This window comes from Aspergillus heteromorphus (genome assembly GCF_003184545.1).
Source record: "Aspergillus heteromorphus CBS 117.55 chromosome Unknown BO70scaffold_10, whole genome shotgun sequence".
Lineage (NCBI taxonomy): Eukaryota > Fungi > Ascomycota > Eurotiomycetes > Eurotiales > Aspergillaceae > Aspergillus > Aspergillus heteromorphus.
The window spans coordinates 492,061-517,915 of record NW_020290415.1 but is presented as its reverse complement, the minus strand read 5'-3'; the positions used below and the strand labels follow the sequence as shown (position 1 = coordinate 517,915).

Below are 25,855 nucleotides of genomic sequence, written 5' to 3'. Positions count from 1 at the left end.
TAGTACTTACGCTCGTATCCTGATGCTGCAAGCGCGATGCCTCATTTGTGCCACGAACGATCATAAGCGCTAACGCCCGTTTCTCACTAGGGACCCACGTGATGGCTAACGCTTAACGACTACTAACACCATGAGTCAATCGCGACCTCCATCTATCTTCTACAACTAAAAACCGAAGGGAGAATTCATCGACGGCAATCTATCTCCAATGACCGACATAAAGCCCCCGTTTACCGAGGAGTCGGCGAGGAAGAAGGTCAAGGCGGCGCAGAATCTATGGAACACTCAGTGAGTTTTCTCACTATGCGCTTCTTCTATACGGCATCTAGATTCCAGATCCGAGCTGGATGTTACAAGCTGCTCTCTCATTGCGAAATCAAAATTTGGCTTCCCGTCCTTCGTCATGATCCGTGCATGGCGGCAGGAGAGGCTGAAGACCATCCTGTCCATGTCCCATGAGCTGAACAATCCACCCACCCCTTGCATGCCACTTATGCCGCTCCCCCGATCGTTTCCATTCTCCAGTCCAGCGACCGTGTTGTTAACTTGTTATTTCATCTTCCCCCCCTTTCCACCCGCGGAGAATTCTACGTACCTATAACACTTCTATTTCCCTGCCCCTGTTTCACCATCATGCCTCCTAGCCGCGTGCTCAGCGCTCACAACCGCGTGTAGGGATCCCGTCCGCGTCGCGCAGGCCTACACGCCCACGTGCATCTGGCGCAACCGGACCTCATTCTTCGCTGGATCGGAGGGGATTGTCGAGTTTTTGACGGCCAAGTGGAGGCGCGAGCAGAACTACAAGCTGCGGAAGGAGCTGTTCTCCTTCACGGATGACCGCATCGCGGTGCAGTTCTGGTACGAGTATCAGGATAGAGAGGACGGGTTGCGCTGGAAGCGGTGCTACGGGCTGGAGGACTGGACGTTTGATCGCGAATCAGGGAAGATGTGCAAGCGGATGATGAGTGGGAATGATCTGCTGATTGGGCCGGACGGAAATGGGGAGGGGAGGTGGTTTGTGGATGGCGTGGATGTTGAAGATGTGAAAATTGGAGAGGAGCATTGGTGATGATGGCCGTCCGTCAGATAATTAATTTCGCAGCCCATGCAGATGGATTAGCCTTTACCATGCAGGATATGTCTTCAACCGCTGGGTTGGTTCCAGGGATCCTCGGGAGAAGAAAAAATGAAGAAATGAATGGCTGATTGAGACATGGAGACAGACATGGCCGTCGCGTCGGGTATATGCAGTGCTGCATCCAGAGAGGGGCGGCGGTCGGTGTCAGATTGGCCCCTCGCAACTCAAGACCTAAGTACTTTACTTCCTGCATACCCAACCAGCGACCATCGCAAACCAGGTACTTAGTTTAAATTCAGTTACTGAACCACCGTCGCATAGCCTAGACATGGGCGTGGACGTGGGCGTGGGCATCGTGCCTGGATTTAAGACACCACCCCAAACCTGGTCGAAGGCCCATCCCCTCCCTCGTATGAAATAAAGAATGGCCGGGCATGTTCACCCCTGTCCTCGCAGTCCAAACCAGGAGTGGAAAGGGAAGAGAAGGAAAGTTCCCCCCGGCATTCGACATCCAGGGTGTGGCCGATTCTTCTCACCCTGTCTTCGCGCCACGAAGGGGGGAATGCATGCGGGTCTGTCGGTTGGGTTAAAGATCCTAACCGTCTCGGGCCCATATTGCTTGCTGTCTTCGATGGGCGTGTGTCTGGGGGACAATTGAACGACCATAGTATCGATTGAGGATTCTTGGGGATTCTTTCGAGGTGCCGTATCGACCCCCTAGAAACCCAAGACATCAATTCAGTTTTCCAAACAGAAGCGCTGCAGTATAGTTAGTGACTTGCCTCGGAGGTGGGAATTGTGTAAGACGTGGCATTGAATGCTTAATTTCCAGCCGGAGCATTGCTCGTATGCTAGCACCAGTGCTGGGCTGGATGGAGGGTAGAGGGTAGAGGGTAGACTGGCTGATCGGAGTGGAAGAAACACATTCCAATCATATCACATACAATGCCATCCATTGGGTGGTCCGGCGAATGAGAGGAATTCGGCGCCAAACAAACACAGCTTGTCGGGCCACTCGGACTCATTCCAGCGCCAGACAGCATGCCTGGACGAGATTAGCTGTGCTCACGACGAATCCCCCAGCACGCCTCCTCCTACTCTCTCCTCCTCCTCCTCAGAGCCCAGTTGGGAACGCCTTCGCACACCGTCTTTCCCCCCCTCCCCCCCCCACCAAATGTGCTAATGTGCTACATGGCATTGAGGTCCGACTGTCCACGAGGAAACTACTAACCAGAGACCCTACAGCATTCGACTTTGACAAGTACTACACGTCCCCGTTGACTTCGGCCACTGAGCGTCGGGAAATATCGGTGTACCTACACACAGTCCTCGAGAGTGAATAATTGTTTACTATTGCATTTCTCGGGGTCAGTTATTTTGATTTCTCTCCTCCTTTACTACCCCCTCCTCCCCCTCGTCATCAATTGGAATATTGGAATCTCCAACCTGACAGACCGCAGCTACATACGAACGGAATAATCGACAACTCCCCGCGCGAGATCATCCATATGCCGGCGCGTCCATAAACAACCAGTATCGACCCGCGTCTCTCTCGATCTGGGCGACGGGCCCAATGGATGGGAAACCAGTCACGGTGCTCAGTCCTCAGACCATGCGGACGCCCCTGACGGATGCTACAGCGAGAGTAAACAACTGTCTGACCCCGATGACCGAGCGAGAGGAGCTCCGGCAACGACTCGCGCAGTATCAAATGACATCGCCCGTGCCGATGTCGATTGCGACCAGTCCACTGTCTGCCGCGAAAGGGAGCATAGGGATCAACTGCAGCTCACCCGCACCGGGCTCGCGGCCGGGCACGAATCGGAACTCGGCCGTCTCGGCGGCGTCGCTCGTGTCTAACCAGGGGAAGAGAAAGACGCACGTCGGACCATGGCAGCTCGGGAAGACTCTGGGGAAGGGCGCGAGCGGACGCGTCCGGCTGGCTAAGCATGCAAATACCGGGCAGATCGCGGCTATCAAGATCGTGTCGAAGAAGTCTGCAGCGATTACCCAGAGCGCGAGTATTGCGGGCATGGATAGGAAGGCTGGTCACTTTGCGGGCATAGGTCCCAGACAGATCCCGTCGGGCTTGGAGCGGGAGGTGGTCATCATGAAACTGATCGAGCATCCGAATGTCATCAATCTGTATGATGTGTGGGAGAATCGGGGAGAACTGTTAGTATGATCGCCCTTTGAACAGGGGGTATGGCTGACGATCCTTCTAGGTATCTGGTGCTCGAGTATGTCGAAGGAGGAGAGTTGTTTGATTACGTCTCCAAACATGGACCCCTCCCAGAGGAAGAGGCAGTGCGTCTGTTTAGACAAATAATAGCCGGCCTAGGTTATTGCCATCGGTTCAACATCTGTCACCGGGACCTGAAGCCGGAGAATATTCTGCTAGACGGACAACACAATGTCAAGCTTGCTGACTTCGGGATGGCTGCTCTGCAGCCTATGAATCGCTTGCTCAACACCTCGTGCGGGAGTCCGCATTATGCAGCGCCCGAAATAATCGAGGGGGATATGTACCGGGGTGACAAGGCGGACATATGGAGCTGCGGTATCATCCTGTACGCACTGCTAACCGGTTTCCTCCCCTTTGATGGAGGGGATCTGCCGACCACGCTTCGTCTCGTGAAGAACGGGAGGTTCGAAATTCCCCCAGAGGTCAGTGATGAAGCTGCACATCTCATCATGTGCATTTTGGAGAAACGGCCAGAGTACCGGATTAACATGCGAGAGATATGGCAACATCCCCTCCTGAAGAAATATGAGGGGTTCCATCAAGCATTGGCAACACATTACGTGGGCCCTGCGCCGCCGCTGTCTGTTCAGGATTGCGGCCCCCCTATCATCAGTAGGCAGGATATTGATTTCGATCTCTTGCGAAATCTTCAAACACTCTGGCATGATGCTGGACCGGATGCAATCATTCAAAAGATATTGAGCCCTGAGTAAGTGAAACCACCCCTTTACACATTGATAGTCATCGGTGGGACCAAAGCTGATACCCTGCGTGACGTCAGTCCAACCCATGAACGGATGTTTTACAATGCGTTGGTCAAATTTAGAAACGAGCAGCTTGAGAACTACCAAGGTCCGGTCGCGCTGGCATACTCAGCGAGCGACTACCATCATATCTCGGCTCCGGACCGTACACCCAACAGGCGGACGCCTCGGGTGAAGAGCAGCGTGAAGAAGTGGACGCCCATTCCAGTCGTGAAAGAGACCGGCATACGAGCGAAGCATCCTGCGGAGCCTAAGTCTTGTAACACGACAAGAAGCTACGATCCGTTTAGATCCCCGCAGGACAAATATGCCGAGAAAGAAGCCAAGTACGCCCAGATCACAATCTACCGAAACGGGGTCATCGAGAAAATCAAGGAGACGACACCTGGAGTTCCACGGCCACCCATGCCCGTTGTCAAGGATGACCCTGATCAGGACGAACTCGGATGTCCGCCCAGCTCCCCGTTTTTGTTGATGCGCGATAAGAAGGTGAAGATGCAGTCGATGAAATCCTTCCAGTCAAAAAGCTCCATAGGATCTCGTCGCGCGCTGCATGGCACGTCAACACCTCGTTCCGCTAGCTACAGACGAAACGTATGCTTCCGCCATTCCCGCAACCGTTCCCAGGGCTCAGTCTCGGTGAAGGGAAGGGCGGCCCGCTCCAGAGCCCACATGATGAAGCCTGATTCCAGCGACAGCAGCCTTATAAGTGAGTACGAGGACGATCCTTTCTCAGATGCACCGGGAAGCCCTATACTGCCCGCCCAACCGGTGGTTGTACGTGGGGCCGGAGTGACGATCAAAAACTGTCCTCAGATGAAGAGGGTGCGGAATTCCGATATCATCTGGAAGGATGATGCACGGAAGGTATCCCATGAACTTAGCAAGATATGTGAGGAGGCCTTCAATGGCAGTTCGATTTCAACCAACTGCACCACGAGCACCTGCATCGGTTCCGAGACGCCTGCAACATCAATGTCGATAGCTAGTCCCGAGGGCTCGCAGGATCAGCTCGCTCCAAACACCGCCACTAACCCTAAGCCGCGCCCTCCGTCGGCAGCATCTCCGAAGTCTTATACAGCCGCAGAGTTACTGGAAACAAGACGCAGATTGATTGAACTTTCCACTCAAAACGGATCTGAGAATATCCCCGGTTACCTTGAGCCTGTGATCGGGCATTTTGATCGGCTGATCGAGCAAGACGAACAGAGAAGGCTCGGACGGAACACCCCTTCGCGGAAAGGCGATACCCCGAATCCAAGCCCACTTGCTCAGCCTTCGAAGGACCCAGAACCGCGCCAAAGAGCATCCGAGGACCTCAGTGCATCGTTAGACAGTCGCAACAAGGGCAAAGCGGCCTTGGACGTGCAAAGAGCCTCTTCCCAACCCAGCATCCCCAATTTCTCGGGCCGCATCAGTCGCGAAGGAAGTGGAAAGCGAACAGTTCGCATGGTACCTCATAGTTCCGTGCAGTCCATGGAGCCAACCAAGCATCTGCACGTCCGGAAAAACCGCAATGGCATCCCGAATGACACCGCAGAATTCCCTCACGGCTACAACGGCCAGACCGGCAGTGAACCATCTGTCGCGCCTACCCGCAAGTTTGCCTCGGTGAACTCTCGCCAGAGTCGAATTCCCTGCGAGCTGGACCCCATTGCAGAAAACCCGGGGTCTCCACGGCGCAGTGGTACTCGCACCTCTGAGCATAAGAAGTGGTCATGGTTCCCGAACAGGTCCCAGCCGTCGGCAGAGAAGGCAGCGAGGATATCGATGGACGCGAGGCCAATACAGCCCAGCTCCACGACGGTGATCGTTCATCCGGCAGAAGATGCAGCAGAGCCCCCGGCAGAGGAGAACGCGAAGAGCCAGACACGCTCGCCTTCCAAGCCCAAGGGCGGGTTCTTTAGAAGACTGATCCATCGAAGATCCAGTAAAGATTCTCGGAATCAAGGGCCTGGTCAGTCCCACCCCATTTTATCCATCTATCACTCCGAAACCACCCCAGGTAGCTGACCATAACCCACAGAGCCCAACAGCACAGAAACCAACCCCTTACTCAGCCACTCCGAAGGCAGCGCCCAATCATTCGATACAGATATCACCGAAAAGCCCCTCCCAGAACGACCCCGGAACGACGGCAAGAGCCAGAACTGGTTTGCTCGTGTGTTCCAAATCAAGCCCGCCACTCGAGTAGTCGCTCTCAACACATCAACGACCAAAGCCCGGAAGGACGTCCACAAGATCCTCAAGGAGTGGAAGAAGTATGGCATGGAAGAAGTCTTCCTAGATAAGGACCGCCGCATCATCTATGGCAGTGTCGCCGAAGCAAACTGTAAGCCATCCACTCCCATCCGTCTATCCACACCCAGCAAGACAAGCTAACTTAACACCCTTTCAGTCCTTCGTCTCCGCCCCGTCCAATTCTCCGCCGAATTTTGTACGTACCTCGAACGCGGCCGACAGGAGAACCTCAGCCTCGTCCGCTTCCGACAAGAGCGAGGCGCCGCGTCCTCGTTCAACAAGGTCGTCGACACGCTGTACCTGGTCATGAAGCAGCGGAACATGATCGTTGAAGACCCGGCCCGTGCAAAGGAAATGGCTAGGATCTTGGATGCTTTTCCGGATTCTTGAATAATCACCTTCTCCTCCATTTGTTTCCGATATCTTTCGATGTCCTTTTTTTTTGCATCCAGCCATAACTGACATAAAACACTACCTGTCGGTGTCCTTCTTGCTTTTTCTTTCTTGATCTTGTTCTGGAAACATAATCACTCATCTGGACTGCGCTCCACTTGATCTAGTCTTCGGTAGTACTCTACTCTACTCTACATCCATCGTTGTTGCATATATCCGCGTGAAAAAAATGATTGGATGGCCGGATTGATGGATACTAGGGATTCTGGCTTGGTTGTTTTCTGATTCTTCGGTTCTCACTCATACACAGTCATACACCCACACTCATACTCACACTCACACTCACACTCACACTCGCTCATCAGGTCCCTTGATATTTTCTGGAATCGGTTGGTTGCAATACTGAATGCTCTGGTCTCAGCCCCCTCTCAAACTAAATAAACCCAGCCCATTCCCCTTTTCCCTCCCTTTTCTCTGCTCTGTCTAAAACCCACCAACTAACCACCTCACCCATCAAACTATTTCCTTTTGTCATCTCACACCCATTCATCGTTTGTGAAAACGACTCACTCACTACATTACATCTCATGCCAGCGTGCTTTATTTACTCCCTTCCTTCCTACCTACTATACCTACCTACCACCTTCATTTTACTCATTTCTTTTTCCCTTGTCTGTCCCTTTCCATTCCTTTCACCATTCCCCCCAAAAAACCCCCACTCGTTAAAACTGTTCCTTTCCCATGTTATTGATTTACCCACCTACCACTCACTAAGCGACGCATCCATCCCTTCCCCCTTCCCTGTATCCATCCATCAACCAACAACCAATCAACTCACCGAGGAACTTACCAACCAACCCCCATAACCTACTCTTTCCTCCCTACCCACTGCATACATACACCCTCCTCCTCCTCCTCCCCCTATCCATCAGACCATCCTATTATCCTTTCCTTTCCTTTCTCCTTTCCTTTCCTTTCATTTCCTTTTGCTTTCTTTCTCCTTCATCTTCACTTTCCTCCCTCATTTCTGTGAGCCAGCTAGTTAGTCAGTCAGTCAGTCAGTCAGTCAGTCAGTCAGTCAGTCAGTCATCCAATTGCCAGTTAATTTAATCTGTTACTTAAAGTAGTACAACCAGTCACTCGAGTAGTGATATAATAATCTGTTACTCACGTGATCCAGTCAAGTCTGCTCTAGTTAGTCCTCATCCTTCATGTATCTAATGTCTTCTGTCTACTAGATAGATAGATAGGGTTAGGATCTTATTGCCAGTACAGAATCTTATTCCTTGATCCTTTTTCTTTTACTTTTTCTTTTTCTTTTTCATCATCTTATTCTTTGTCCTTCTTTCTGGATGTTGATTGATTGTTCCTATCTGCATGCCTACCTACCCACATACCTACCTACCCGCCTACCTACCTACCTACCTACCTACCCACCCACCTACCTACCCACCCACCTACCTACCCACCCACCTATCGTCATTTCATACGTCTCATCTCCCCATCTACCTTCTACAAACTCACTCAATCAACCTGCAACCTGCTCACCCGTCAACCCAACCCAACCCAACCCAACCCCTCCCTATATAGATCTATTTGCCGGTGAGATAATAATTTGCTATGATTGGATGCGAGCACGAATCTGCAGGCTGCAGATAGATGAAAGAGCAAAGCAGAGCAGCAGGCATTACTCAGCACATCGAGTGAGGAGTGAGAAGTGTCCTAAGAACAAGAATCCCAAAATGCAACTCGGATCATGCTTCCATCCATCCATCCATCCATCCTGCATGTCTATGTCATAAGCATAGGTAGTTATGTAGAGATCGAGCTGACTGAGGGTTGAATCCAAATCACGTGTCGTCTTACTTAGCTAGCTAGCTAGCCTTTGCCCTACTATTACGAGCCTGAGGCAAGCAAGGATGGGCTATAGACCGGCCGCTACTAATTAGATACTTATAGAGTAAGCACCCCAGTAGATAGATAGCTCACAGCTACCTAGGTGGGCAGGTAGGTAGGTGTCCGACTAACTCCTTGATCAATAGACAAGACTCAGACGCAGACTCAGATAAGAGACACAATACCAAGCTGTAGCTATATAGATAGATAGATAGATAGATGGCATCAGATAGCATCGGACTAATATAATATGCACAATGCAACATACACAATACCAAAAATAAGGCGAACAGAGAGATGTAAATAAACACGCAGTCAACACAACACGATGAGATTGCAATTCATAAAAAAGTTGATCAGACAGCCTCCCAGGTTTTTAAAAACAAAAGAAAGTAAACATAAGAAAAAAAGAGAAAAAAACAGGAACAGAATGACAAACAGAAAAGTAAGTAAAGAAGTATGACCCCCTTTTCGCAAATGATGGCAAAACCAGTCTCAAAGGCAATTAACATTTAGGCATGAACGCAAGACACACAGCCACCCGAAAGATAGTGAAACACTCAAGAAAGACAAAGCCACACCGCCAATAGCATTGAAAAGCCTCATCACACATGGTCCTCAAGGTATTTGAAATGAAAATGCAGCAGAACCCCACACCAATGATTCGATCCGTGATGGCTGACGCGTAAGGCCGCCATTTCCAACAGGAGGAGCTTCGGAATAAAGCCCTGCGCCCAGGGAGTCCCAGTCGAGCCTTCATCACGCGAAGTAAACACAGACCTCTCACTGAATGGGCATGTGAAAGCGGACTCGACACCTCGACATACATGAGGCTCAGACTGGGCGTGGGCGTGAATAAAGAAACCGACAAGAAGAAAAATCTCATTAGTAGGTCGCCCCAGATAATTTATAAAGCCGTTATGATGTCTCTCGGAAAGGGAAATGGCGTAGATAAAAATAAGAACACAGTAGGAGTCGTCGACTGTCCACGCGCAGCGGTGGTGGTTCGATAAGAGCCGCATTGTTCACAATCCGCATACGCCGTTGACCGTATGTGATAGCCAAACCAAGACAGCAATCTCGTACTTAATCATGCAGCTCGTAACTCTCTTGCTTCTCGTTTCCATGGCCTCGTAATCGAATTATCACGGAAAGGATTCACCTTTCTTTTCCATTGTACCCCCCATTTCTATGAAAACATCATTTTGAGTCAAAGCATTGCGTCGTCCACCAAATCTCATCATAAATGACCATCGAAGCTCGGATTCGGTATTAGATGATGTCGGAAGTCCTGTCTAGATTTCCCTTGAAATCGTCATGCGTTGCACTTGATCAAGCCGGCATTCTTTGGGAGTAGCACCCGCAGAGAATTTCGTTTCCCTTGCCCCGTCCCGTTTGCGTTTTTCGTACTGTGACAGGCACAAGACACTCGAACCCAAACGTCACGTTGAAAAATGTGTGACCAGCACACGAGCCTTCCGCATCAACCAACAACGAATTCAAACCTAATACTTCCTGCTCCGTGCCCACCTCTTCCAGATCTATCCTCGTCATCCACCCTGGTCCCGATCATGAGCGACCCTTCTGACCGGACAACCAACTATTCCCCGAATTATTATTGGGGCCCCCGGCGGTTCAATGCGTTGAGCATATCACTGTCGGTGCTAGAGCGACCTTGACCATCTGCAGAGCGATCCCCGGAGCGAGCATCTCCAGAACGAGCTTGGCCATCTGCGGGCGGCTGGCCCGGGTTATCTCCCGGGTTCAACATGTCACGCACATTGAGCCCACCGCGGGAAGAACCACCCGGAGTGAATGTGGGGGGAGGGGTCATTGCGCCTTGACTGGGATGCATGGGAGGATACGGGGAGCTATGAGGCGACGACGAATGGCGGCTATCGTAAGCGTAGGCCGATTGTGGCGAGGGACGCCGATCGTGTTGTTGAGGCGGCGGGTAGTAAGGCATTGGAGCAGGGTGCGCCTGGTATCCGGAAGCAGATGTTGTGGGTGTAACCGGTGCGAGGTTTGTGGGATCAGGGTACTCAAATCCGGAGCCAGATCCTCGGCGACCAATGGGCCTCTGCAAATCGAAATAATGAATAAAGGAAGATCCAAAGAGGAACTCGCGACTTACATGATCCTGCGGGGGCGGAGGCGCGTGTCCATAGGGATGCTGATACAATCCTTGCGGGGGCGGGAGTGTCTCTGGCTGCTGTTGAGGTGGGAGAGGTTGGCCATGGGCACCGTAAAGCGTCACTGGGGGTCCACCGGCGCGTCCGGGATTCTGTACGTTCCGGAGATGTGGGTAGGCGGCGTGAGCAGGTACGAAGGCCTGCGCCTGGGACGAGACGGGCGTAAACATGCACTCTTGGTTAAAGCGGATACAGTTGCTGCAGCGTCCATCCGTGGAGCTTTCGAATCCGGAGCAGCGGATCTACCCGTTGAAAACATCATATGTTAGCCCCAAACCATTACAATACGACCCGAAAGCCAAATAACCGGTTCCAATCTCGAAACATACCTTGCGTCTCCGGCAATAGCGACAGGCGATAGCAGTCCGCTGACGGGGAGCAGCAGCTTGATAGACTACTTGAGGTGGCGGAGGGGGCTGGGCATATACATCTGGGGCGCGGTAAGCACCCGGGTGGGGGAGACGGTATGGGTCCTGTGGACCCTGGACGTGTGGGTGCATCGCCATGTTGGAGGGGGGAGGGTATTGTGATGGAGGCGCAGGCGGGTATTGCGACGGAGGCTGGTAATGGTGGTCCGGGGCAGGAGCATATGAAGCGGGAGGATACTAGACGCGAAAGAAATCGCGAGTTAGCCAATGCTCAGTTGACAATCGCGAGGCAACGAACACGCCATGAGGGGACGACAACAAAAACAAGAAAACAAAAGATAACAAATGGGGGGGGGGGTGTAATGGCGACAGTCGACCACAGCCGGGGGAAACGCGCATTGAATCAAGGGCAGAAAACAGAGCAATGGAACGAACAGATGCGAAATCAAGGAAGCAATCCACCCACGTACCTGATATTGAGAGGCCGGCGGGTATTGAGCAGGCGAGTTCTCCTCAGGTTGACTTGTGCTCCATTGAGGCGGCGGCGGATACTGACCCTGTCGACTAGGGTCGTTGTACGGACCCGGACGATTGGGGTCGTTGTTGTACGGACCTGGCCGGTTGGGGTCGTTGTACTGGCCCTGCCGATTGGGGTCGTTGTGGTCGTTGGGGTTGCCGGACATTTGTAGAGCGAGCGCGACGTGCTGCTTATAAGGCGGGAACGGGAAATGGGGGGAGCGAGAGGACAGACGCAGGATGATGCGAGTCGAAAGTCACGTCCGGTGGGTCGGTTGGCCAAGGACTGAGGCCAGCAGGGGTGGTCTTCCTTTGAGAGGCGGCCCGGACGGCAAAGCGTCGAAGTATGTATGTATGCGGGCGTATGGGAGGAGGGAATTGGATGGATGGGAAGGAAGACGGACGTATGTCGGTAGGTTGAGAGGAAGGTAGGCAGGTAGTAGGTAGGTAGTAGGTAGGTAGCAGGTAGGTATGCTGCCCGTATGTATGGCTCAAGGAATGGACGGCCGTATGTATGTAAGTAGTATGTAAGTATGTATGTATGTACGTACGAAGGCGAGCGTGTGCAAGGCGACCAGGATGAGTTGATGCGGAGTTGCCGGTCAGAGAGTAGACCAATTCAAAAACAGTTCCAGCTCCCGTCGGGTGATTTGCGAAGCTAGCATAGCCTCGTGGTCACGCTGAGCCGGACGGCGGAGGCACAAGGAAGGATGGCAGGCCCAAGAGGATCTAATCCGGAGATGGACGAAGCCGACGAGGGAAAGACAGACCAGGGGGGAGAGAGGGAGGGGAGGGGAGGGGGAGGGGGGGGGTTGGAGGGGTGTGTGAGAGATGTTTGTGTGCGAGGGTGAGGGAGTGAGTAAGTATGGTATGGGGGGTGGGATGTGTGGGAGAGGAGGCGGTGGAGGGAAGAAAAGGCGAAGAAGAAGTCGAGGTGGTCAAGTTTAGCAAGGGTGTCGGCGAAGGATAGGTAGAAAGTAAGTAGCAGCAGCAGCAGCAGTAGCAGCAGTCGCCGTAGCAAGTCGCGGTAGTAAGGGGGTGGGCAGGTAAAAAATTAAATAAATATTTCCAAAAAGAAAAACAGAAGGGAAAAAAGGGACAAAGAGAAGGCCAAAGACCTAAAAAAATAAAATAATTCGAAATTGGAATTGGGAAAAAAGAAAAAAACCAAAAATGGAAAAATGGAAAAAGGAAAAACAGAAAAGAAAAAGAAAAAAAAAAAGGAAAAGAGAGAGCCTCGGGGATTTCAGTTATGACGTGAGCGTTGGACTCGGAGGGGCTCTACGGCGTGTACTAATGCCCGTAATATCAGGCACCGGAAGATCAAACCGGCATTGGCCTCTCAGACAGGGACGGACTGGAGATCACACAACGAAAAATCCAGAAGCCAGGGCTATGAAATCTCTATCTACTTACTGCGTACAGAGGAAGGGGCATGTGAAAGAAAAAAAAAACGAAAAAAGGTACTCCGCGGTAATAAAAAACAGTGGTGGGAGCCAGCAAGCGAGAAGGAATAATAGTGTCCCCAAGGCCTAGCAGTAGCGCGATGCAAGTGTCAGTTATGATCAAACACCTAGAGAACAGGGTCGGGCCTGTTGCCGGGGTGGCTGTAAGTCAAGATCCTGGGATCTGGGACTGGGAGGTGCAAGTGCAACCCGGGCCAGGATGGACGTGCACGCACATCACGCATATCCATCCTTGGAAGTTATCCTTCTCTGGATGCATTCCCAACTGGCGGTCCACCCTCAGTCGACCTGGATCATGGTGTCTGCCTGCACTCTGCAGGGGTGGGTAGAGCCGACAGACCACATCCGGGAAGGAGTGATGATATACCTTCAGAGTCGGATTACGGCACGGATCGAACGGTTGGTTGCAGGTCAGAGATAAGATCGCGAAGGGAAGGAGGTGAAGAGCCAGCCAGCACAGAGGCTGTCTGAGCTTATACATGCATACTTTTACATACATACATAGTACATACTGCTAGGGAACTGGCGGAGGGCACCAAGAGATTGAACGATACGGAGGGACCGATTCGGGCTACGGAGAAGCTATGGTGGACCTACGGCTAGATAGACGACAACGGTAGTTGATGATTAGTAGACACACAGTCAGTGATTAGTGATTCATGATTAAATTAATCGATATCTGATTACTTCGTCTCTTCCTTCGATCCAGTTCCTTCTAGAATAAATTAGCTGTTACGGCGTACTTACTAGGTGATGATAAGTAAGCGGTAATAAATGAATTGTTTGGGTCGCCGACTCGCCGGTCCGTCCGGGAGGCAAAAAAAAGAAAGAAAAAAAGAGAAGAGGGAAAACGGTTGGGTCAAGCGCGTCAAAACGACACGAGACGCAGGGTGCGAGTCCCACGGCTGGCGGAAAGCGGAAAGGCGGGAAGATTCGCGATGGGGATTCCCAGAGAAAGCAGCTGCTCGTTCTTTGGGTCGGCTGGGTCCCTGGATACGATGCGGGTACTCCGTACCATCACTGATCACATAGATAGATTATTATTATAGATACCTCTCAGTGTGCTCTTCTTATGATACTAGATACGTATTGACTTGGAGCTTAGAGGCGGAGGCGATTCCGCACCACGCACCACGCACCGCGACTAGTCTAGCTGGGACCTTGGTCTCCCTTGCCCAGCCCGGCTGGGGCCCATCATTGGCCCGTCTGGCTGGAGAAAACACGCGGGCAATTAATTTGCTGTCGGTGCTAGAATCACCATGGAACCCAGCTCCAGCACCGGGCAATAATATTAATATAAATTTGGTTGGCAGAATTAGGCAAGGTCGATGGATTGGTCTGATTGGCAAGATGGGAACCGTGCGAAGGGTGATTCTCGGTACTTCCGAGTACTGGCTGGTGAGCAGTATGTACATACGGTACTGAACGGAGTATCAAGATATATCCATTCTGAGGAAAGTGACTTGTGCTCCGTATCTACCCCGTACATGACTGGGAGGACGCAGGGCGGAAGGGAAAGAGAGGGGGTTGGTTGGTTAGCAAGGGGGGGGGGGGGGGGGGAAGGGAAGAAAAAAAAACCATGCGGATGGAGGAGCGGTCATGGAAAGGAAGTAGCGTAGAAGAACGGTCCGCAGGCATGGTGGACCCTGTCCAACACGCCAGCGACCCATAGACATGGACGGGGACTCACCTAAGACGCAGCTAAAAGTATTCATGGTTCCATGGGGATCAGCTGAATCGCTGTAAGGCCCTCGGGTTGGGCGTTTGGCAGGCCCCGGCGGCCACACGAACAGCGACTACTGTCGAGTCTAGAGCCTGAAGAGGGGCGTCAGCTTGCCAGAGGGCGCAAGTGACGATTGATGACGGAGGGAGGGTACGCCGGGACGGGTAAAGGCGCCGTGACGGAACTCCACCGACCGCTTCAAGTCCTTCCGTCTCCAGTTTGGGGGCCGATTTTGTGTTTTTCGTTCTGGTATTATTATTTTTCTGGTTGGATATTTTGATTTTATTTTTTCTTTTGGTCTGTCGCTGCCCGGCCCTGGAAAGTGAAAAAGTGGGTGGTATCGTATTCGGTATGGGTAGGTACTATTGCCAGCAAACCGCCTCTGCTGCGTGGGAAGGATGGAAAGCACAGTTGATATTTCGCACTTTCTTTCGCCTATGGATTCATTTCCTTGAGTCATCAAATGCCAATGCTGCGTGTGATTTACATGGCTATGGTTGAGTGGGCATTGAGCTATCCCAGTTCCAGCACTTGTGCCGGGGCTTTGTGCTTTGGCCTGGTACCAAGATACGGGAGGATGGAACTGCCCGTCTGCCGCAGGAGGTACCGTACCTTACGTGGTTAACAGTACCGTCACAGTACTTACTCCGCCTGTCTGCGGATTACGTAGAATACGAGATACCAATGCCTGGGCTGCTTTTGCAGTAGACCCAAAGTCGGCCACGCCATGGGTTTTCTCCCCATACTGTTAGATACTGGTGGTAGATCTGGTTGGTAAAGAGACTTTTTAACCTAAAAGAAACTAACTAGGCCTGAAAAGAAGTACCGAGCAATTCCTGGAGATTATTTCCATTAGTCAATGGATGCACAGCAGCGCTTGACTGTCAGGATTTAGTGTATGCCACGCACGTTATGCCAGGCCAGCAGAGACGATGCTAGTAGTGTGATAAGTGCTTATTAATTCCTGCTCCTCCAGTCCTTAATCATGTATGTGCCTCGTACTCCGTAGCATCTGCGATAATAATTTCAGTGTGCGCCCTCGCAAGTCTCGAACGCGCGGAGGTATTTTTGATACAGCGGGCGTGGCTGGCTCCTTCCACTGATCGCGGCGACACCAAGGCTGAGTTCGGGGAAGGGACAGGCTGGCTCCACCCGGGTAATGCCCGAATCTTTAAAAAGAGAGGGGCTGACGGCCCGTGGATGGCAAAAGCTCGTTGGAGCCCTAGTCTACCCACTGCACATCACTAGTCAGTCCTTCATTATGCTTGCAGAAGATTAATCATCACGGTTGCCGGCTCTGATGCAGACACGCACTTCCTACTACTACTAACCTGGTACCTTAGCTGCTATGTACATGGGGACATGGGACATGGTACCTCCACGGAGACCTCGGCCCGCTAATAGATTGAGTCTGGTTACACTGCTTGGTGACAGAAGGGACGATGCACCAGGCACTGACTAGCAAGACAAGAACCGGAGAAACAACGAAGGAGCGGAGAAGGGGGAATCAGAGGAATCCAGTCTCGCTTTCTTTGACTCTCTCAGTCTCTAGTCTCGTCTCTGTACCCGGAATCCTCAACATATTTGCAGACCAGACTAGGCTTTTTTTTTTTTTTTTTTCTTTTCTTCTTCATCCTGTTTCCCGGTTCTCCATCCGTGATGGGGCAGCCCATTAGGAAGGTGGTTCTGCATTCTATTTGTTTCCCACGACCCGAGTCCGTGGGCGGTATTTCCTCGAACCATGGTTGTTTGTCCGCTTAGTGCACCAGAACTCGGACCAGCGCATCCTTTCGGGCTCCTACATTTTCCCCTTACCAAGCGGAACGAGGCCTCGAACCAGCCCACCCACCATTTCTCTTCGTGTTGCTTGCTGCTGCTGTTATTGCGATTGTCGGGTCCGGTACCTCCTCCTTACTTGCCCGTGATCCGATGACCTGGGCGGATAGTACCGAAAGTCAAGAAAGGGGACCGACTACTGTCTGTTACCAAGTAGGCAGAACAAAGAAAACAAGCCGATCATCTATCATCACCTGTAATCATCCTCATGCAAGATGATCAAGTAGGCAGGTGTCTAGCAGTCGAACAAGAGTTTAATCAACGAGTATTATCCATGATTACTGCCCTGATCAGTTTGCGCGCAAGCGAGGACGACTGTAACCCTTACTTACTAGCTTGGCTGCATCCTCTCCAGGTTGTCGTTTGCTGCTGCTGCTGCTGCTGCTTGGTTGAATCCTACCTATGCACCTACACTGCAGGCAGGTAAGTAGGCAGGCAGGTACTATAGTGTCCGTACGGAGTACAGTCTGTATCAGGTACAGACATACCTCAGGTATGGATGGACCTACCACCACCTCCATAAATACAGACATACGGAGTACATGCCCCGTCCATCCCTCCGTCCCAGGCCTGCGCCAGACAGTACAGGCATAGGCAGGATAGTATGTATGCTTCGCAGTAGCGCCCGCATTGCATGCAGCGGGGACTGCCTTGCTGAACCCGGGACGCTATCAATCACACGGACACGGCCCTGGAATAAGTAAAAGCCATCACTACTGATTGGGGCAGAAGCGTTGGGTTCTCTCCCCAACGGGCAAACATCTGCACCTCTGCAATTCTTCACGATCTCGCCAGGATATGACGAGTCACTCGCGGGAGCTTGCATCCGACTACAGTAATGTGAGCAGCAGGCAGGCAGGCAGGCACCTACCGGTAAGTATATACCTAACTACCTTGCCAGAGTGATGTAATCGGAAACAAACGCTGCAGAAGTACATACTCCTAGGCACAGGCATCCCGGCCAGTGACACAAGTACAGAAGTACGCCGGAGTACCTACTATACCTACATACATGTCTACCGGCACAACGGTGGACGGTGGGGTGGATAGATCCATCCCATCCATCCATGCTCTCCGAAGCACCTGGGACGGGAGGGATTCCCTTACTTACCTACACGCACCCCTTGGAATAACTCAACTACCAAGGCATGTATCACGACCGGTCCAACCCGTCAGCAAGGGTTATCACAACCACCAACTCCAGGAGGTACCTAGGTATCTATCTGGTATGCAGCCTGTTACTAGGATGGCCCCCATCGCATAGCGATAGTGTGCAATGCACACATGTCCGTTTGCCGCTCTCAGACCTTCCGCGGCGAAAGCACCTCGTCCCCCCGGCCTCCGGCGCTGTATACTAAGTACTCCATAGGAGATTGCACATGCAGATGGGATAGTACATGCAGATAGTGATGCGATCAAGTGACCTACCCACCCCGGTGGTACCTTAAGTTACCAGAACCCAGAACCCAGAACCCAGAAAGCCAGCCCAGCCCAGCCCAGCCCAGCCCATATTCCAAGGTTAGGTTAGTAGCTTGGTTAGTTACCTGAGGCATGGACCAGGGGGGGGGGGGGATATGGGGATGAGGATGGGGCGGGAGGCAGCCCCGGGGCCCGGGCATGCGAGATACCTTCCCTTCCCTTCCCTTCCCTCCCTCCCTCCCGCGCGTGCGCGGATGTACGTACTATACGTCGTACCTTGCTCCGATTCCGAAGGGGACACACCCACACCCACACCCAAACACCCCTCAAAGTACTCCGGAAACACACCTACTCACTCTCCTAGAGTTGTCTACCTACATAGCTAGGCCTATCCAATCCATAATCCACAATATATGAATAAAGAATAAGATGTAAAATACTCTGCTGAATAGTCAAGTAACCCCCCCCGCCAATAACCCTTTCTGGACATGGGCGGAGAAGATGTTTATGTTTATTGGTGGGCGCGCGTCGTTTGAGACATGGCATGGCATGGCATGGCATGGTCAAGATCGATTACCTACTTACCTACTTACCTACCCAGATACTGAGTACTTATGCACTAATATCTCCAGAGATTCGCCGAGGTATGTGCAATCTGCATCTAGGTACTCCGTAGGTACAGTAGGTAGTACTCCGTACTTATGTATGTATGAGCGGTACGATGGCCCAGATCGGGGATTACTTATTTTGTCAAGTACGTAGGTACGTACATACATAATACCTACCTAGGTAGGTAGGTAGGTAGTCGGAAGAGTAAGTTGGTAATGTGTGGGGTGTTGTACATAAGTAGGTACCTTACATACGTAGGTAGTTAGTTAGTTAGTTGATGGTGATAGTGGTGGTGGTGGTGGTGGTGGTGATGTGATGCGATGTGATGTGATGTACCGAAGGATGAACCCGACCAACGAAGCAAACGGATTTGCTGGATGTACGGTCCGAAGCGGGGGTTTAGCCCGGTGTTTCATCCTTCCTTCTAAGAACAAGAATAACCTCGGGGGGGGGGGTACTGTAAGTACTAATCTATCTTACTAAGATATCTACTCTGTGTGTGTGTGTGTGGGAAAAAAAAAAGGAAAGGTGGCGTGAGATAAAGAGGAGCCTGGAGCGGCGCCAGGAAACCCGTAGCCCGTAGCCCGTAGATACTCCGTAGATAGCCCGTAACCAACCCATCCATCCCAGCCGCCGCCCGCCGAAGTCGAGGAACCACTTTTATTCTCTCTATCTAGCACTATCTACGGGGTACGTAACCCGACACCTACATCGACACCTACGACGGAAGTACTCACCGTTTTTATTAAGGGCGAAAAAAAAAGAAAGAAAGAAAGAAAGAAAGAAGCAGAACGGATGGCCCTGAATCCTGAAGTCGAACGATCAAGGGACGGCGGATCGCGAATGGCAACGCAGGTCGCAGACCAGGAATGTCTGTCCCATGTCCCATGTCGCATGTCCCCGCAAAATAATAATGGGTACGAATGATGCAAGTCAGTTCGAAAGTTAAGCGACAGCCGCGGGGACATCCCATTGGCGATTTGGCTCTGGCAGGCCCTTGAGTGCTACCGACGCCGTCGATTGTGGTTGGGCCCAGCAGGGAAAGGAGCGCTCCGAACCGTAGTCGCACGGCAGCTGATTGGCACACGGCGTTGGGACCAGCGCACCAGCTTTCCCCCCTTCCTCCGGTTCTGATTTCACGGTCGGGCGGTGCGCGGTACGGGTTCCCAGTGGGTGAGGTTGGTGAAAATCAACCTGGGACGGCGACTGGAACTGCGACTGGGACTGCTCGGGGGATGTTCGGTTCCGGCGTTACCTTAAGTTACCGTGCGGTGAGCAGCCCAGTACCGTGTACACTCGGCGGGGCCGTCGGTCTCTGGTTCCATGGATCTGGTTTTCTACTGGAACTGGAAAGGAAGGCATCGAAGGCCGCCGTCCACTGTCCACATGGAGGATGGAGCAGCCAGAGAAATAGCTACTAATTAAAGTGGCGATAGAGGAGTCCTCTGGCCGAGCGTCATCTCTTTTTTGTCGAGGCGGGTGGAGTACACGGGCGACATGGAACAAGGCGGTGAGGGGGCGGTCTCAAGCGTCAGCGAGTTAGCGGCCTGTGTCAGCGCCGTACAGGAGTCCGAGTGTCGGTAACAATGGTGCGGCTCCAGCGTCATGGTGGGGGGGTCCCATCGCGATCAACCGAGCTGCTCTCAGCTGAAAACAGACACCACGCTGACAACCGAGAAGTGCGCCAATGGTACACCGGGCCTGGGTAGTTCCACCTGCCGCTTCGGGTACCCTCATCGGTGGGTTTTGTGGCGGTGTTGAACCGTATAGTTAGTCGGTAGTAGTCGTGTATCTATGCTCAGAGTCCTTGTACGGGAGTACAGAGTACCCGTATCCCAGTACACCTGGATACAGAGTACTCCGCACACAGTAGGAGAGCATTCCCGTCGGTCCTGGTCGAGGCTGACATCCACAGCGCGTGTCTCGAGTCTCGAGTCTCGAGTCTCGTCCAGAGACCCATCCTGCTTTACCGAACACTCCATAGCCCGGTCTGGACGAGTCGATGAACAGGCGACGCCTCGTATGGAGTCGTGACTTCCTCTTTGCCCGGCATCAGCGATCAACCCAGAGAGTTGAGAGTGAGACTGTCTGAGACCGAAGAGGCCCGGGAGGGTTCATAGTGGGGAGCTTGGCATAAGTTTCCCGGTGCTACAGCCCTGGGACGGCGCCAGAAGGGCACTCCCATGCCCGAAAATAGCTTGCATTAGCGTCACTCGGTCCAAATTCTCTCGAAGACGAGTGAGCAATGGGAAGCTGAGGAGGACATGGACTCTACAGCCAGCCCTGGTCAGGGGGAGGGGGATAGGACAGTGTCCCGGAGCCTGGGATCGTTTGCGGGGTCTGGTGATATCTCCGTCAATGGGCCGGGTCGGCCAGGATCCTTGTTTGATGCCGCCCTCGCCGTCCGTGGTGGTTTGGAGAAGGGGGGAGGGGGGAGGAGGAGGGAGGTTGTAAACCGGCGAATCTGACAGCAGACACGGCTGCATCCACTGGCACATGGGAGCGGCATGGGAACTAACCTCTAGTCCTCCAGGGTAGGGGGCCTAGTCGAAGTTAGAAGGCGCCGTGGGCGGCTGCGATTCGCCGCGGAGAGCGATGGTGACTCGCCCTCGTCAAAGACAAGCCCGAGCATCTGCAACCTAATCACACTGGGACCTTTGAGGACTGAGATAGCACGGCCAAGTGCGAACGAACCCCTTTCTGTGCTCACCCTCCATCATCTCCCGCCGCGCCCGTCGACTCCGTCGTCGACGGGTTATCTCCGCCCCTGGTCGTCGGGATTGGTGCTCTCGGCTCGACGTTGAGCAATGACATCAGTCGACGGATCGTGTGACTCGGGTGGCTTCCGTTTTTGGGGCGGGAATCGTGGCCTGCTTTATCCTTTGGAATCGTCATCAATCCAGCTTTCAATCTGAGGTAAGATAGTAGGTGGTGGTGTAGAGTAGTAGCAGATACTCCGTAGTAGTAAGGTAAGGTAGATACCGTTGTGACACCCAAATACACCCGCCATACGCGTGTCTGTCACGTCCGTCAAGAGACTGCGACTGAAGCTCGAGCACACCATTTGCATGTCAACCAGAGAGAAGCGTCAGCAGAACAGGAAGGCCGGAATTTGCACGGTCGCAAACAGCACGGGGCGGTGGTGTTGTGACTTGGATGCAGAGGCGCTTGTGTCAGGGCGTTGGGCAGCCAGTCCTCCTATCACCATCGCCCTGCTAGTCATCTCCTGGTCATGTCCACGACGGGCCGCCCCGACTCCCGCCGATCTTATGCACGAGGTGTAGTGTGTGAGTGTGCGAGTGTGCGAGTGTGTGTGAGAGAGACAGTATGTGAGACGAGACGGTGAGGGTCATCCAACACAGGTCGCACACCTACTCCTGTTCAGTGTTCAACCCATGGAAAGGCAAGGATGGCCGGCTTCAGCCTCCATCGACTCCCTGTTGCGTTTCGTCTCGTGTTTCAATCCCTCGCAGGCCTCATCTCCGCTGACTCGCTCGGTCATTCATTCCGCCCTTTTTTTGGTGGGAGAGGGTAAAAAAAGCCTCCCCTCGCTGGTCGAGACTCTTTTTTTTTTTCCCACCCTCTGTTGCAGCCGAATCCAAAGCCAGAGCACCAGCTTGGGTCGGGTCAGACCCCCTCGAGGTAGAGTGCTTCCAGATTACCCGACTGCAACGTCAAGGTAGCTCACCTGGTGGGATTCAGGTAGAGTGCAACAAGACGCATTGAGGATGCTGCAGGAAGGGCTGGCGCGTTCACACCTCCCTACGGAGTAGTGTTCCACAAGTTTGACAGTCCCAGGTCGCCGACCGGTCAGCCAGCCAGCCAGCCAGCCAGCCCTCTAGCTTTAGCACATAACGCTTGCTGTTAAGATGATGGCCTGCCTGCCTGCCTGCCTGCCTGTCTGCCTCTTTGGCCCTGGCCTGTCTTGGGGGGCCTGAGGGTGCGAATCCTTTCCGTATGGTACGGTATGTACATACACGCGGCCACCCCGGCCAGAAACGGCGGTCAAAAAACAAAAAAGAAAAAACAGGGATGGTAAGGTCAGGTAAGGTACCTAGCTTACCGTAATGTCAAGTTAGGTTAGATAAAACCGAAACCGTCCTAAGTTTGAACTGAAGGCGGACCGGTCCACTCCTGGTTGAGTTTACGACTTACGTACGGACGGTACCCGGGGACGGCCGCCCGCGCCCTCGGGCGCTTTCCCTTCTGGGAGATAAGTTACCTGACCTTCCGTTTCGGGGCCGGGTTAGTCTCCCTTGCCACGTTTTTACGACCCAGGCGGCATCGTGCATTGGCGTCCGCGTCTTTCCGTTGCCGCCAGAACCCACAATCACCTGCGTGGCCGTGGTGGGCTTCCTCAGGCCTGTCTGTGTCTCCGGAGTCTCCAGGATCCTTCCTTGCTCCACTCCCTGCTAACGTCGACTCGCCTTGGCCGCCCACACCAGATTCCCGCGTTCCGTGGTTGATGCTGAACTCAGGCGCGAAAGGGTTCGAGGATCCGCGGCCCAACCTGGGGCGTCCAGCAAGTCCAGCAAACATGCATGCATGGCGATTCCTCGGAGACGGGGATACGGGAGGCGGGAGGCGGGAGATGAGAGATGGGAGATGGGAGATGGGAGATGACTGTGTGTGGATGGCTGGCTGGATGGATGGGGATGGGAGGGAGGGAGGAGGGAGGCCGGGCGTGCGCGCCCGGCAGCAGCAGCACACGCAAGAAGCCGGGCGGGCACAGTCAGTCAGTGCACAACACAACACACACACACACCTTGCGGTTGGAGAGCCGCGTTGGTCGGTAAGGCGGTCTGGAAACCCCGACCACTCCTTACCTACTCGGCCTATGTCCAGTACAAGTGCTACAGTACTAACCTGACCTTGCTCTTAGACGACCGCTAGTTACCGCGCCGCCCGGGGAGAGCAAGACGGGAAGCAGGCCATGCTAACTGGGATCATCGATCCGCCCGCATACGCCCCCGGTCACGTGAGCGCGCCTGGCCTATGAGCGCACAGCCTTTGCGAGGAGGATCTGGGCATCCTCGGCCACTTTGGGGCTTGGAGGGCCTGAGGGCCTCGGGGCCTCGGGTGGTCCGTCAACGGGGATGGCACACTGCATTGCATTGGGCGGCGGTTCGGTGGCTTGGCTGTCCGTGGTGAAAAGAAGGGCAGAGAGAAAGAAAGAAAGAAAGAACCGCTCGGGTACAGATCCTCCTTCCAGAAAATGACGTGGCGCAACGAGAAGGGCAGGACAGACAAACAAACGACAGATAGATAGCAGCAGCCCTGCTCAGCTTGCCCTGTCTGTCCGACGGCAGGATCCTCGGATGCAGGCGCCGTCGAACCTGGTTGATGGAGATCTGGGCGCAAGTCCGCCCTCTCTGCTCCCTTCTTTTCCCCTTTGGACCCCCCCCCTCGCTCGGTTCGGGTCGGTTCGAGGTCACGCATCTGACCCTGCGCGTGGGAACATCGTGTGATAGTAACCCAGCGTCGGGGTGTGTGTGTGACACGCACACGCTGTACGAGGGGACGCGGTTGTCCCATCAACCAGTTACCTACCAGTGTCTGTCTACAGTTATTACTCCTGCCAGGCCGTTCTCGTCGCGTGACGATAGAATTGGTTAGGCTCGGGAGAGAAGAAAGAACTGGACGGGGAAGAGGGGGAAAAGAGGACGGACGGATGCCTGACCTGACCCGACCTGGTCTGGGTAGGGATGACTTGCACGCAACCACAACAACTCGCTCGACTCGACTCGACTCGCTAACGCGCCTTTTTCCCCCCTCCTCCGTCCCTCCCTAGGGCCCTAAGCCGATGAGGTGGCAAAAAAAAAAAAAAAAAAAGGCAGAGGACAAATTCCACACACACACACACACACACACACACACGCGCGCGCGCGCGCGCGCACGTACGCACAATAATATTGGAATTGGAATCGAGTTCCCCGCTACAGAGAAAACCCGCGATCTGGTGCGCTGCTCAGTGCTCACAGCCCACCGCGATCGATCCGGACAATTTCCACCCTCGCACTACTAAAGCACAGGTCAACTCTAATCCCCAACCCATCATCTGGTACTACCAGACACTTGGAGCGATAACCATCATCCTTCAGATCTAGCACTAGTGGGAGAGAATACGGACGCTTAATCCCATCCTCGCGAAGGGAGAGAGGAGGGGACGGGAAAACTCATAGGCAGACAGGCAGGTAGGTAAGTAGGCTGGTTGGTTCATGGGTCAGCTGCAAGTCGATCCATCCTGTCTTCGGTATGACAGGCAGACGCTCGATCGCAGCATTCGCCAGGTAGAGAGGCAGGTAGGTAGGTACCTAGGTACCTTGAGCCGATGGGCTGGGGCTGTCTGTTTGTCTGTCTGTCCTCTGTCCTCTGTCCTCCGTCCTGCCCGTCTCCAAGTTCCGATGATACATCACATTTTTGGAAGTCTCGTCCCATCGCGTACAGTAGTAGGCAGTAGTCTGTTGGTGCCCCGTCCCAAGCCACCGGAGCAGGTGAGTAGATACCGTACCTACTATGTTAATACATGTACCTAGGTACTCCAAGCAAGGGTGCAACAATAGGTAAGTCTGGGTATCATCACAATGGCAATCTAGTCTGGACCGACCCAAAAGCCAACACCAACCAGCCCGGCAATCGTCTGGTTGCTACCTACCTAGGTACAACAAGCATCGCCCGCAGAACGGAAAAAGAAAAGAAAAAAGAACAGCAGCAGAAGGGAACCGGGGGAAAAAAAAGCAAACAAGCATCTAGACCACCGTTCTAATCCTAGGTAGGTACAGGGGGGTCGATCTGTGAATTGTTACAAAAGTCCGGGTTATAAGTAGTTAAGAAATTGGCTGACCTATATTAAATACTACCCTCACCACTTTGAAGATTTATTATTATTATTATTAATATTAATTTCACATGAGAGAGAATCGATTCGTGGAAGGAAGGATAAGGAAAGGGTAAGGCCATTGTCTTTACTCTTTACAGTGCCTGGGGGTAGACATTTAGTGACTGCGGATTTATATATTGCAATCAAGTACGGGGTATCCAGTAGCTGTTCTGTTGACTAGGTAGGTAGGTAAGTAGGTTTTTAACGGTTATTTGACTGGTTAGCCAGG

General features: G+C 53.0%; 4 protein-coding genes across 4 annotated transcripts; 2 read left to right on the top strand and 2 right to left on the bottom strand.

Annotated features, from left to right (window-relative positions):
- Positions 1–208: 208 nt before the first annotated feature.
- On the top strand, positions 209–1,429 carry BO70DRAFT_313878 (nuclear transport factor 2 family protein; the record flags this gene model as incomplete). The annotated part of the gene is made up of 2 exons (XM_025540262.1): positions 209–288; positions 676–1,429. 2 exons carry the CDS (start codon positions 209–211, stop codon positions 1,067–1,069), a joined length of 474 nt encoding a protein of 157 aa, XP_025399946.1. The 3' UTR covers positions 1,070–1,429.
- Positions 1,430–2,612: 1,183 nt separating this feature from the next.
- On the top strand, positions 2,613–7,012 carry BO70DRAFT_403744 (Pkinase-domain-containing protein). The gene is made up of 6 exons (XM_025547047.1): positions 2,613–3,253; positions 3,304–4,032; positions 4,150–4,796; positions 5,073–6,044; positions 6,114–6,419; positions 6,486–7,012. Exons 1-6 carry the CDS (start codon positions 2,652–2,654, stop codon positions 6,716–6,718), a joined length of 3,489 nt encoding a protein of 1,162 aa, XP_025399945.1. The 5' UTR covers positions 2,613–2,651; the 3' UTR covers positions 6,719–7,012.
- A 2,923-nt stretch (positions 7,013–9,935) lies between these two features.
- On the bottom strand, positions 9,936–12,105 carry BO70DRAFT_27283 (uncharacterized protein). The gene is made up of 3 exons (XM_025538970.1): positions 11,648–12,105; positions 11,139–11,414; positions 9,936–11,051 (listed from the first exon to the last, which is right to left on the bottom strand). Exons 1-3 carry the CDS (start codon positions 11,858–11,860, stop codon positions 10,233–10,235), a joined length of 1,308 nt encoding a protein of 435 aa, XP_025399944.1. The 5' UTR covers positions 11,861–12,105; the 3' UTR covers positions 9,936–10,232.
- Positions 12,106–23,567: 11,462 nt separating this feature from the next.
- Positions 23,568–24,568, bottom strand: BO70DRAFT_27251 (uncharacterized protein). The gene has a single exon (XM_025538968.1). The coding sequence runs from the start codon at positions 24,279–24,281 to the stop codon at positions 23,721–23,723; it is 561 nt and encodes a 186-aa protein (XP_025399943.1). The 5' UTR covers positions 24,282–24,568; the 3' UTR covers positions 23,568–23,720.
- Positions 24,569–25,855: the final 1,287 nt, after the last annotated feature.